This window comes from Podarcis cretensis, assembly GCF_951804945.1.
Source record: "Podarcis cretensis genome assembly, chromosome: 5".
In the NCBI taxonomy this organism is placed as follows: domain Eukaryota; kingdom Metazoa; phylum Chordata; class Lepidosauria; order Squamata; family Lacertidae; genus Podarcis; species Podarcis cretensis.
In genome coordinates this window covers 73,939,853-73,952,698 of record NC_137174.1, presented here as the reverse complement: position 1 = coordinate 73,952,698, position 12,846 = coordinate 73,939,853, and the positions used below count along the sequence as shown (strand labels likewise).

The 12,846-nt window shown below is 42.1% G+C and overlaps 1 protein-coding gene across 1 annotated transcript in view; it reads left to right on the top strand.

Annotated features, from left to right (window-relative positions):
* The first annotated feature begins 53 nt into the window (after positions 1-53).
* Positions 54-12,846, top strand: part of DNER (delta/notch like EGF repeat containing) — a 119,164-nt gene continuing 106,371 nt past the window's right edge. The window contains exon 1 of the mRNA XM_079977869.1: positions 54-447. Within this exon, the coding sequence (XP_079833995.1) occupies positions 184-447 (264 nt within the window). The 5' untranslated portion in view covers positions 54-183. The remainder of the gene's footprint in view (positions 448-12,846) is intronic.

Here is a 12,846-nt window from a genome sequence, read left to right as displayed (position 1 = left end):
CCCTCTTCCGGCTGCCGGCGCCGCCGCTTCTCCATGCCGGCCACTCCCTCCCCAGTCTCCGCCCGCGCGTTGCCAGAGCCGGGCAGCAGCTGAGGCGTCTCCTGCGCCTCGACTTCTTCTCGCCGGGAGCCGGAGGACCGAGAGCCGGGCTCTCTTCTCGCCTTCGCCCCGGGAGCCGCCACCATGCCCCGCGCCGCCCCGCTCCTCCTGCTGCTCCTCAGCCTGGCCCAGCGCCGCGCCTGTCTCGCCGGGCCGACCGCCGCCGCCGCGCCCCTCGACAGCCCCGCCGACCCCTGCCTCAGCCAGCCCTGCCGGAACAACGGCACCTGCTCCTCGGCGCTGGCGAAGCTGCCCGCCGCGCCTCACCGCCTGCCGCTGCTTTTCCTCTCGCCTCAGCCTGCCTATAGCTGCGCCTGCCCGCCGGGGGTCACCGGCAGCGACTGCCAGGTAAGCCCGGCGCGGAGACGTGCCTCGCCTGCGCCTTGCTGGCCGCCCGGCCGCCCGAGCCCTTCGGAGGCGCCCCGCCTGGCGAGCCTCCGGCTGCCATGTCTCCTTATCCCCCTCGCGATCTTGCCTGCTCTTTCCGCCCGTCTCATCTCTCGCCCTCCCTTCTCCCACCCGTTTCCCTGGGTTTCCATCTGCTTGTGGATTCGCCGGATCCCCTCCCCCCCCCCCCTCGCCTCCCCTCTTATCTCTGTGCAATTTCCCCTCTTGGCACTCGCTGGAGGAGAGATCTCCCTCTCTCCCTCTCCCATCTGATTCGTGCAGCCACGTCTGGTTGCCTTATTAAGCCCCTCCATGCAGATCTTCTCCCTGACCTCCCCTCACTCCCAATTTCCATGTCGATCTGGCGTTAAACAACTGCTTCGATGCCCCGGGCCCTTTCTCTCCAGCCCTCTCTAGTAGCGAGAGGGGTCCTCGGGCATCTTGTCTGCGCGCACACGGGCAGACCAGACGGCTGGGGCTCCGTGCGCCTCTTCGTCACTGCGGATGCGGGTGGCGGCGCCCGGGAACGAGGACAAAATGCTCGAGGGCTCACGACGAAGGGCATGATGGGCACCTTGAGGAGGTGCGCCCCCCATGGCTTTCGCGTGTAGGTTATTAGGCTCGGTAAAGCTGAACTTGGTTTTCCCCTTCAGCGATGATGGGTTTTTGTGGTTGTCAGAATCGTAGGTCTCGTTGGGTGAACCTTTCAAGCATTCTGCTAACTGTTGGTTGACTTAAACCAGAGCGATGTTTCTGCTGTGCTCAAGGTTAAATCTGAATATTTTAGTGTTGCTTTCTTTCGCCCGCCCCCCTTCTTTTGGAGAACAGTTTCGGTACTTTTATTTACAGAGCCTGCCCCTGTGCTTAATATACCAGTGGGGTTTTTTTTTGCCACTGTTGTCAAGACTGCCACTGTTGTTCTTAGACTTCAAGTCGTTTTGTGGTTTGACTGTCCGTTTAGTGGAATCCTCATGCGTTGGTAAAATATAACTTGAGCAGCTGCGTTTTTTAAAAAAATCAATTTCTTATTTATGAAGAATACAATGAAGGCTGAAAACTGCTTTGAAAGGCTTTACTAATAATCCCCATTTGCTCTGGTTTTTATTTTTTTATTTTTAATATACAGCTTTTAATCTTTTCCACTTTGGTGAAAAAAGATTATTACTATGTAGACTTAAAAATGGTGTACTTGCATCCCTTCCATGGGGGGAATAAAGAAAATAAAATGTCAGTTTGGTTTGATTTCATTGGATACAATTGGTGGAAGCTTCAGTCCTGTTCATACTTACTTGGAAAGACTCACTGAGCTCTGTATAAAACATGCTTGGACTATTATGCAGAGGGCAATTTTTTCTGCATTTTTTTCTTTTTCATTTTGGGATGAATGGTAGAAGGGTCTGTGACCTTTCTTTTCTTTTCTTTTTCCAGAGGGGTAGCTGTTGCAGTAAAAAGATCAAGAGTGTCTTGTGACAGCATAAAAACCAACTAATTTATTATGTTACACACTTCTATGTGAACTACCTTCCACTTCATCTGATACATGAAGGATTATCCTGAGTCAAGTGCCATGATACTCTTTCTCCTTTATTGATTTATTTATATTGTTAAAAGAAACACACCAGCACCAAAGCTGTAGCCTCTGTGGATGCAGGGAGGACGAAAGCATTGGAGATTTAAAACAAACAACCCCCTGCAACGCAGATATTGCTTATTGAACTTATTAGGGAATAATTCTTGAGAGAGACTGAAATAAAGTTATGCGATTTGTTTTAGAGAGCATCTCTTGCCTCCTTTCAGCCATGCAAGTCCACCACATTGTGTCAAATCAATTCGATTTAAGTGAATTAACTGGAGTATTGTTTTTTTTTTAAACCTAGCTTAGCAGTCTCATTAACAAGAGTTTGACTGTTCACAGGGTGTCTTCTGTGCTAGGAGAGAGAAAGAGAGACCAGTGTGGTTGGTGCTGCCTGCTGATGGCTATATACTGTAATATGTGTGACACAGATAAATTGTTCTTCTAAATGTCAGAACAGCCTATTGCTGATTTGCAAAGGCCTGGAGCACGGCTGGCCCAAAACATTTTGGCACTGGAGGTGAACTGGGAAGAAGGGATGAGTGAAGATCTACAATGAGAATGGGGTGGGAATCAAAGCAACCTTACCCAACAGTTGAAGTGGGGATCGAAGTCCACTGCGGGGAAAGGGGTCTATTCTGAATCATGCCAGGTGGGTGCAGAGCCCAAGAGACTCCAGAGGGCATCCTCTAGTGTTGGGAAAAGACCAGCAGTGCCTGCTATTCACCAAGAGGTCTCTAGAGGTTTCATTCCACAGCAGCCTCTTGGTGAACAGGAGCTGCTGCTGATGGTCTCTCCCTGGAGACAAAGCATCTCCTATTAGCCAGGAGGCCACTGTAGAGGCAGCATTGCGGAGCTGCCTAGGGGAAGGAGATCTGACCTCCAAGGATTGTGCCATAGCTGTCCTTGCCCCATTGCAGAGGCGGTAGCAGTTGGTGATTCATTTCCTGGAGGCCTGATCTGTTGCCCCGGTGGATCCTGCCACCTGAGGCAATTACCTCGCTTTGCCTTGTGGGTGGGCTGTCCATGGCCTGGAGAAAGAGGCATTGCTTTCAGGAATGTCTGTAAGGGGCCAGAAAGGATTGTCAGGTTAATAAAGTCACAAGTGCTTATGAATCTGAGTTAAGCATAAAAATATATTGGAATCTTCCCATTGAAACCAGAGACCCTAATCAATGGATTGCAGCAGCTAGTCAGTTGGTGGCCATAGGTATGGATGCATTTCCCCACTTGCTTCCAAAGATGCGTGTAGCCTGTTCAGCAGCACTTCGATAAACATCACCATGCAGATGGAACATGGTATTCAGATGCTCACCTATTTCAACAGGATAAGTAATGCTTTTGCCTGTAGATCTCTCTTAAATGCTTTTAACTTTGGCTGTATAGGGTCCAATAAGTTGTTATGGTGTGTGTGTGTGTGTGTGTGTGTGTAGAAACATATCAGACAGCTTTTGTTTGCTCAGGCTAAGTTTGTCCATAACTAGTAAGATGTAAATCCATGATTCAGTCATCAGGATAGTTTACTTTTGAAGGTATTGATGGCACAGCAGAAATAATGACAAATTTTTATTTAGAAGAAGATGGAAACTCCAATATAGGAATTACAACCACATTGCAATAGTTAGATGGCATCTCTAGGACAGATAAATGCTTAAATGCACATCTCTCTTGTCCCACCCCAATATCTGTAATAGTATCACAATAATTGTATCTGATTGCAGTTTACTTTTTGGGAACTGGGGTTCAGAGTAAGAGGCAATTTCATCTAAAAATTTGGTAGCTAAAGCAAAACACTCTGCAGTAGGGTTGTTAAAATAGCCACAGTGTATAACAAATTTGGATGCATTTTACAGCACTGTTGGAAGGAGAAACAAGAATGATGACACAGTAGATGCAGTCAATATATAAATATTTTAATAGAGATTGTTATTGGTTTTCAACAAATTATAATCACAACACAAAGTTCTTCTTTGTACCTCCCCACTCCTTTCTGGGACAGATGATAAATTTATCATGTCCTGCCACAACTGTGTTTGTGAACTCTGTGGATGCTAGTTGCTGGAATCTTTGTTAGAAAATCTTATGAACGGCTACCATATATTTCAACAAAGTCATCTGCATCATGTGTGCTGTTCCAAGGTGTGCACCCTTTTGTCAGTTTTTCTGATATAGCAATTGTCCATACAGTCCATCTCCATCATGTGATTTGTAGATGTTCAAGTCCTTTCCAATTTTGTGTGCCATGTTGGGAATCGTGCTGCCACTGAAAGAAAAGTAGTAAGTTCCTTGTATTGTAAATTGAACTGGTCTTCTTTGAATATTGCCGGTAAACCCAGACTTGGATTACAGTGTACCTGCTAGTTTGTAATATTGCTTATTTCTATAAATGCTGTTTCCCAGAATGGCTGCACTTGTTCACATAGCCACCACTTATGGAATGTTATACCAACTGTGTTACACTCTCTTCAGCACATTGGCGAGGATGCTTTCTTAACAGAGTAAAATGACATCTATATATGAACTTAAAAGTGTGTTCAGAATATTTAAAAAGTACTCAGCTCTTTTCTGCCAGTATGGCCAATCTTGCCTGACTTTTTAGAAAAGTTGCAAGCAATCAGTTGCTGTGGCAACTGGTGTCTGTCTAGAGCAGAAGAAAATCCATGCAACTTGTTGCTGCGCATCATTTGGGGGGGTACATGTATTAGGTAGTGTATCCTTTTTTTTTAGTTGTGTGCCATCAAGATAAATCCAGTAATCTATCCTTTGCGGGGGGGGGGGGGCGTTACTGTTTTTGTTTGTTATTCCATTATACATTTTTGTGTTTTTATGTTGTAAACTGCCTTGTGATCTTTGGATGAAGGGCGGTATAGAAATTGAATGAATAATTGAATAAACATAAACCTATGTGTTACATGGTGACGTGTGAGGAACAAAGCCACCATTTCCTGCTGTACCAAATTACAGTGGGACCTCGGTTTACAAACTTAATCCGTTCCGGAAGTCCGTTCTGAAACCAAAACCATTCTTAAACTGAGGCACACTTTCCCTAATGAGGCCTCCCGCCGCCAGTGCCCTTCCACCGTTCAGATTCCGTTCTTAGACTGAGGTAAAGTTCTCAAACCGGGACACTTTTTCCGGTTTTGCGGAGTTTGTAAACCAAATTGTTCTTAAACCAGATTGTTCTTAAACCAAGGTACCACTGTATGAGTTTAAACTCCAGTACAATTATTTACACGTATTTCCCTCAGGAGGAATGCTTTTAAAAAACTGCTGCTGTGCAGTTGAGACGAGCAGCCTTAGTGTAAAGGCTGTATCCTGGAGGGAAAAGGCTGTGCTTGAATTGGCCCTAAATGATCCAAAAAAGCAATTATTATATACAGCAGCCAGGCAGCTGTGCATGGAAGCCTTTCTGACACCAGCCTTTCCAACTCATGGTGTATAGGACAGCAGTATTAATGTGTTAAGTTGGGTGACCATGGCCAAATTAAAATGACTTGCTTTTTCCTATTTCTGATTTCTTGAAATAACTTGATTAAAAAAATAATCATTCTGTTGCGGTTCGTTTCAAACCCATCACTGAAACTTTCAGATTCATTTTCATGTAGCTGATTTATCAGTTGTGTTTTGATTTTATGCATAGAAATAGGCTGTGCAATTAATTGACATCTTCAGCTTTGTTTTGCTGAATGCTTAAACCCTCTCTGCCTTCTGTGGTTTGGCATTGGTACAGACACTGAGGAACTTGCCTCCTGTTCTGTTTCAGAAAGAATGAATTCCTGGAATGGCTTTCTGTGTCACCAGCACTTGTCTTTAGCGCTGTAGTCCTCCAACCACTTACTCCATGCCACTTGGCAATAATATTTCAAGTTAATGGATTTGAGTACTACCATGTATTACCATTCTTATGCCCTGCCACAAAATGTGACAGCCACCGTTTCCTGTTTCATTCATTTCTATGTGCCATGTCCTACTGACAGATGGTATGCCATTTCTTTGTAGTGGAATGTGTGTTCTGCCTTGCGCTGTTTGTGAATAAGACTCATATACTACAGATGTACTTAAAAAAAAAAGTTTTACTTTGCCAACCATTTGCCAAGATTTCAACCAAAACACAGTACTCCAGGTTCAAATTTAAATTCTTTCTCCTGTTAGAACTGAAACATTGGTTATCTCTCATGTTGTCAGTAACATGCTAAGTATTCGGCTGTGGTTGCCTTCCCATGGAATGCATTTCTGTTGGCAGTATGGATCTTATTTCCTTCCCTCCCACACAGGCCCCTGTGCACCTGGGAGAAGCATTTGTGAGAAGAATGAGAAGTCCCATTGTGGAAGACTGCTTGGACAATGCTTGAGGTCTCCCAATGTACTTAATGCACTGTATATTTAATTGTTTAATTCTCATTGCCACCCATAATGTGTTCTTCTGCTTTCGGGTTTTGATCCTTTCTGACTCCTGCTTTCAAGTGCTCGCATTTCCTCATAGGAACCTAAGTCCATCTAGCTCAGCATTGTCTATCCTGAATAGCAGTGGCTTCCCAGGGTTTCAGATGGGGACTATCTGGAGATGCTGGAGACTGAACTTTGGACCTTCTGCATATAATATAGATGGTCTACCACTGAGCTACGGCCCTTCCCCTTCTTGATCATCAATACAGTGGTACCTCGGGTTACATACACTTCAGGTTACATACGCTTCAGGTTACAGACTCCGCTAACCCAGAAATAGTACCTCTGGTTAAGAACTTTGCTTCAGGATGAGAACAGAAATCGTGCTCCGTTGGCGCAGCAGCAGCAGGAGGCCCCATTAGCTAAAGTGGTGCTTCAGGTTAAGAACAGTTTCAGGTTAAGTACGGACCTCCACAAAGAATTAAGTACTTAACCCGAGGTACCACTGTACTTTCTTTTTATTCTATGTTCCACATTTTCTTTTTTTAAAATATACATTTTTATTAGTTTTTACATATATTTTCTAAACAAAACATCTCATGTTATACAACATTTTGGCTATTTTAGCCTTAGACTTCCATCAACCACGTCTAATGATTTTCAAACCTCATCTCTTAATTTTACATTTGTTATCCTAACTATTACTTTTAATAATCCATAACTTAAAACCCATTCTCATGAATCTTTTCTGCAATATTTCATATAGTTCTCCTCACAAAATTTCTTATAGTCCTATAAGCGTAGTTAGTTGGTTACAATTGTCTTTCAAATAACTCATATATTTACTCCAATCTTTCAAGAATTTCTGGTCCCGCTGGTTTTGAATTCTCCCTGTCATCTTATCCAATTCTGCGTAGTCGATCAATTTCACCTGCCATTCCTCTTTTGTTGGTAGTTCTTCCTGCATCAATTTCTGTGCCAATAATACTCTTGCTGCAGTTGTCTCACATAAAAACAGTTTTTTATCTTGTCTTTTAATGTCAGTGCCTATAATACCAAGTAAAAATGCTTCTTTTTTTTTAATAACTGTATATTTCAACATCTTTTTCATCTCATTATAAATCATTTCTCAGAAGTCTTTCACTTTCTTAGATTCCCACCACAGATGATCAAAAGTGCCTTCCTTTTCCTTACATTTCCAACATTTATTACTTATTTTATACATTTTAGCTAATTTCACTGCTGTAATATACCATCTATACATCACTTTCATTACATTTTCTTTCAAAGCATTACATGCAGTAAATTTTGTTCCTTCTTTCCATAATTTCTCCCAGAGTCTTTGGCCCAATGTATCATAACCGACTTTGCCTCTTCATCTTTCAGATGCCATTCCAACAGCAATTTATACATTTTTGACAATGTTTTAAATTTGTTATTTAATATTTCCATTTCAAATTTCAACTTAGTGTAACCAAATCCATTTTTCTTTAAATCTTCTTTAAACATTTCATTAATTTGGCAATAGTGCAACCAATCATTTACATACTCTTTTACCTCTTCATAAGGTTTAATTTTCCAATTATTTCCTTCTTCTCTTACTAACTTTTCATATGTGGCCCAATTTTTACTCATATTTATCTTTTGTACACTCATAGCTTCCAAAGGTGACAACCACCATGGTGTTTTTACATTCTAATAGGTTTTTATACCTATCCCATATTCCATATAGAGATCTTCGGAATATGTGGTTTCCAAATCCTTTATGCACTTTTGTTTTGTCATATCATAAACATGCGTGCCAACCAAACCTATTATCAAATCCTTGTTCCACCTTTTCTGTCAGTATCCTTTAACTCACCAACTCATAGGAACATGTTCTGTTTATAGTCATCATCCCTCCACTCTGTATGTTCCATTCATATGCAATACTCTGCCTTCTGACATATGGATGGCTTTATATTTGGGAAACTTCATTCCCAGGGGCTGAACGCAGGCCTCTCTATGCTGCCCCTTGGGATGTGCCCCTCCACCGGCCACAGCTTCTCACTGGCTATGCTCCATGCCTTTCTTTTTCCTTGGCTGGAATGTGTTCCTGAACTGGGATAATTCCTCTTGCTTGCTTGGATGGAAATTCGTGTGTGTGTATATATAGAAACTAACAGACTTGGTGGAGATGGCAAAATTAACATGTTTAATCAGAGAAAAGTCATTGTTAACATTTGTTAAAGACTGGAAACCTCTCATAGATTTTTTTTGTTTGAAGAAGAAAATGAAATAAAGGTATCTGAATTTGAGGATTAAAGATAATGTTTATAGAAATGGCTTTGTTGGGTGTTGGATTGGATGAAGTGAAAATTGTTTTTATATAGCAGACAGATGAAGAAAAGGAAGTTCTTTACTTTCTAAATATTTTTTCTGTCTTTCTCTTTTAACTTCTTCTTCTTCTTCTCTCTCTCTCTCTCTCTCTCTCTCTCTCTCTCTCTCTCATTCTCATTTCTCTCCCCTCCCCCTTTGTATTGTATTTAGATAAAAATCTTGGTTTGGTTAAAAACGGGAAATGATATTACGTTTTGTATTTTTCTCTATAAACCTTAATAAAATTTATTTTTTTAAAAAAGAAACCTCTGACCTCTTTCACATTGCTGCACCCACTTTCGCTTTTGGTTACACCCACGTTTTGTATCTGGTTCCTCCCATCACTGGTATGTGGCCCTTTGAACATCAGCCAAAAGGGAATGCAGCCTTTGGACTGAAAAGGTTTCTTAAGTGTTGGTTTAAAATCAGTGGTGTCCAAACTTTTTTCAAAGAGGGCCAGATTTGATGAAGTGAAGGGCCATGAGGGCCGACCAAAGTTGTAGACCTTTTTTTAGGATTGAAGTTGTTGAGGTTTTGTAGGATTTTACCCCTGATTTAAATGAACACTGAAGACACAATTCTTTTTTCCTCAATTATTTCCCTCTTATCTCCTCTATTTCTGTACCCTTTGTTACACCTTCCTAATTTCTGTCATCTTCACACTTTGAGCAGAGTATTTTATGTAAAATGTTTAGTTTTTTAAAATTAAAAAATAGTTCTTGGTGGTTGTTTTTTTTTAAAAAGAAGTAGTAGTACTGTATAAATCATCACATACTTTCCCCCTTCTATGGTTCGGTATTGCATCTAGAGATGATTTCTGATAGCGGAGTACTGTTTTCATTATAAACCCTAATTTAATTTTTGGATGATAATGGGCTTCATTTCTATTTGTACTTCAAGGTCAGATTGTATTCAAATATTTACACTCTTGGGCTATTCATGTAGAAACTTCTGCAGACTAATGTTCAAAACCCCTAATAATTTAATCTTATGAGAGAGTGTGTATTTCTGGATTACTCATGCCTTTCTATATATTGTTGGACATATCACACTCCCACCAATTGAGAATAGGAAGGATTTAATTTCCTGTACTGACAGATGGGCTGTAATCTAGGGGGCTGCTCATTTAACTCCATGGCACCAGCTTTTAAAATAGTTTGCAATGCAGTACAAACAGCTGCTGCCAGTGGTAGAGTCAGAATACCCACTTTGCATATCTTAGCCCTTATGTATGACTGAAGAGAATCTCATGGCTTAAGAAATTTGACTACATTCCTGAACTTTGATGGCCCAGTTCTCACTTTATCTTCCTCTGCTGAAAGACCATAGATTTATTTGAGCTGAAATGGGACCTCTTCTGTTGTTCAGTATCAAGCAGGTATTTCCTCATTAGGTCTTTTGCATTATTGAGACCTAAACTTAGTGGTGAAAAGCCAAAATTCCTCTTCTTCTTTCTCCTCCTCTTCTTCTTTGGCAATCACTCATAGCTGAGTAAGATTGTCTTCCATGAACACAGTTTTAACAATGAATCTGTAAGTGACTGGAGGCCAATTCTGGATCCACATGTCCTTCCACAGTGGGGACATAGGTTTCCGGGTGGGAGTTGATCACGGTGAGGGTTTGTCAAGCGTGCCTTCCTCTTAGCACGTTTCCAAAATAATATAAACTTAACCTCATGGCTTTTATTCAGTGGCTTTCATGTGAATCAAGCAAAACTACCAGCCAGCCAGTAGGGTCCAAACTGAACTGTAGCCAGGCCTGTGTGAAAATGGAGTGGAAACCAGCTTCAAAATGCAGAATAGCATTCAAAACACATCCCAGTACAGAGAAAAATTGTCTAAGGAATTTGTGTGTTCAGACCCAGAGACCTCCCCCCTAAATAAACACACATTTGACTCAATTTTTAGTTTTGATTTTTGCCAGAATTTAGGCCACAACTTTATTGATTACAGAAAAGTGAGTGGTTGCATAGGCTCTGGTTCGACTAGCTCCCTGAACCCTTGCAGGTAGCGCCGACCCAGGGCACCAGTATAGGTCAGCCAAGGGTGAACACCTGAGGCAGGTGAAAAGCCTGGGAACAGACTCTGTTCACTCCCCAGATGCTCCCCTGGACTCAGGCATGGGCACAACCCTCTCTCAGGTGTTGACCAAATCAAGTTGAGTCCCTGGATTCTTCTAACGGAATACCCTTCACATAGGGATGGCGAGACCGTTCTCCCATCCCTATCACCTGAACCAGTCCCTATCCGCAACCTTACAAGTTGTGATGATTTGCTACGTGGCAGGCGAAACCCGAATGGCAACAGCCAATCAGCCAAGTGGGGAAAATTCCTGCCGTGCCCCTGTCCCAATGTCAGACGGCATACGATGGCATAGCAAGGTCAATCGTAAAATGCCCTAAATATAGGGAGAGGTGGGCGTGTGTTCTGATGCAGGAACCAAAAGAGGAAGCTCTGGGTCATGTTCATAGGTGTATATATAGGTCCCTCAGTCTGTTTAGACTGCACCCCATTGGCCATATTAAACCCAGCAACAAGGGACCTACCAATTGGGTGCTGTGGCTGTCCAATATACCCACCCACAACCTGGAGGTCAGTCTCCAGGTCTCACCGCAACACGTGCCCTCTTTAGGGAGGACACGATTTAGATTAGATTACACAACTTCCAGTGGGCTTAAATTGGCATCAACCTAGATTTGAATCTTGTAAAACAACTGAGCTAAAATAATTGATCTTAAAAACTTTAGGCACACAGGTCTAAAACTATGCTCTTTTGCTTGGAAAAGGCACATTAAAATTGTGGTGCTTTACATAGTCCCCCCCCCCCAATTTTTTATTAGTGAATCCAAAGTGTTGTGTAACACATGGATAGGAGACATGCTTCAAATAAAGTGCTCTGAAATGCTAGACCCGTGTGCCATCATAATGATTTGTGATTGTGATCTGCCAGATTGCAATTTTGATGAAAGGCTACTGGGTTTGTCACACTTTACCAGTACGTTGATCTCACGCTTCCAAAGCACTCATTGTCTAGTGGTGCCAAGCTTAACAATTAGGTTTAAAATGTGATTCTGATACAGTACATTTACCAGTTTCAGCCCAACTTAGATTTAAGAAAAAAACTCTGTAACTGTTGTGAAAGAAATGTAATACAATTTTAAAGTAACATTCACTTAGGTTTTTTCTCTTGGGAGCTCATTATATCAGGCGTGCCCAGCATAAACTCATTTCCTTAATTCTATTTATTAGTTTACATATTGTTTATTAAACTTATTAGTTGCTTGTCACCCAAAGGTGTGCATGCAACTTATATCAGAGAAACATATATGCAAATACATTATATCATGGGGGGGGGGAGCCAGGGGGAAGAAATCATCTAATATGTATCGGGAAAACAAAAAGAGCACACCAGTTCCATAAACAGGTATAAGAAATATGTTAGCAATATATAAAAACAAATACAACAATTCTCCCACTCACTAACTAGCGGATAAACAAAAATGCAGTGCCTCTCCCTAGCACTCAGGCCATTCACATTGACCTGACAAGTCCCCACCTGACCCAAAGGTATGGTGTCAAGACCAGCTGCTCCAAATCAGTGGTGGATGGTGGTTCTATGGTCCTTCAGGAATGCTCTAACATCTCTCTTCTCCCTTCACCGGGGAGCAGCAGCAAAAGCAGAGCAGTAAGATGGTGACAAAAGTTTTACCTGCTCTGCAGTTGTATCTACTCAGTTCCATTAAGTTCACAATGTGGCTTACTCCCAGGTAGGTATGTAGGAACTGTCAGCTCTGTTCTTTAGATATTTTAGTGCAGCTTTCCCCAATCTGGTGCCCTCCAGTTGTTTTGGACCACAGCCATTATGTCTAATAATTAGGGATGATGGGAGTTAACGTCCAAAATATCTGGAAGCATCAGGTTGGTGAAGGCTGCTGTAGAGACTTTCCAGTCCTGTGGAACTATGGTTATATTTTAGTATTGCCTTTCATCTCTGGATAATATTGAATTTCTGTGAATTGTAGCAGTGGCATTTGCTTCAAACTC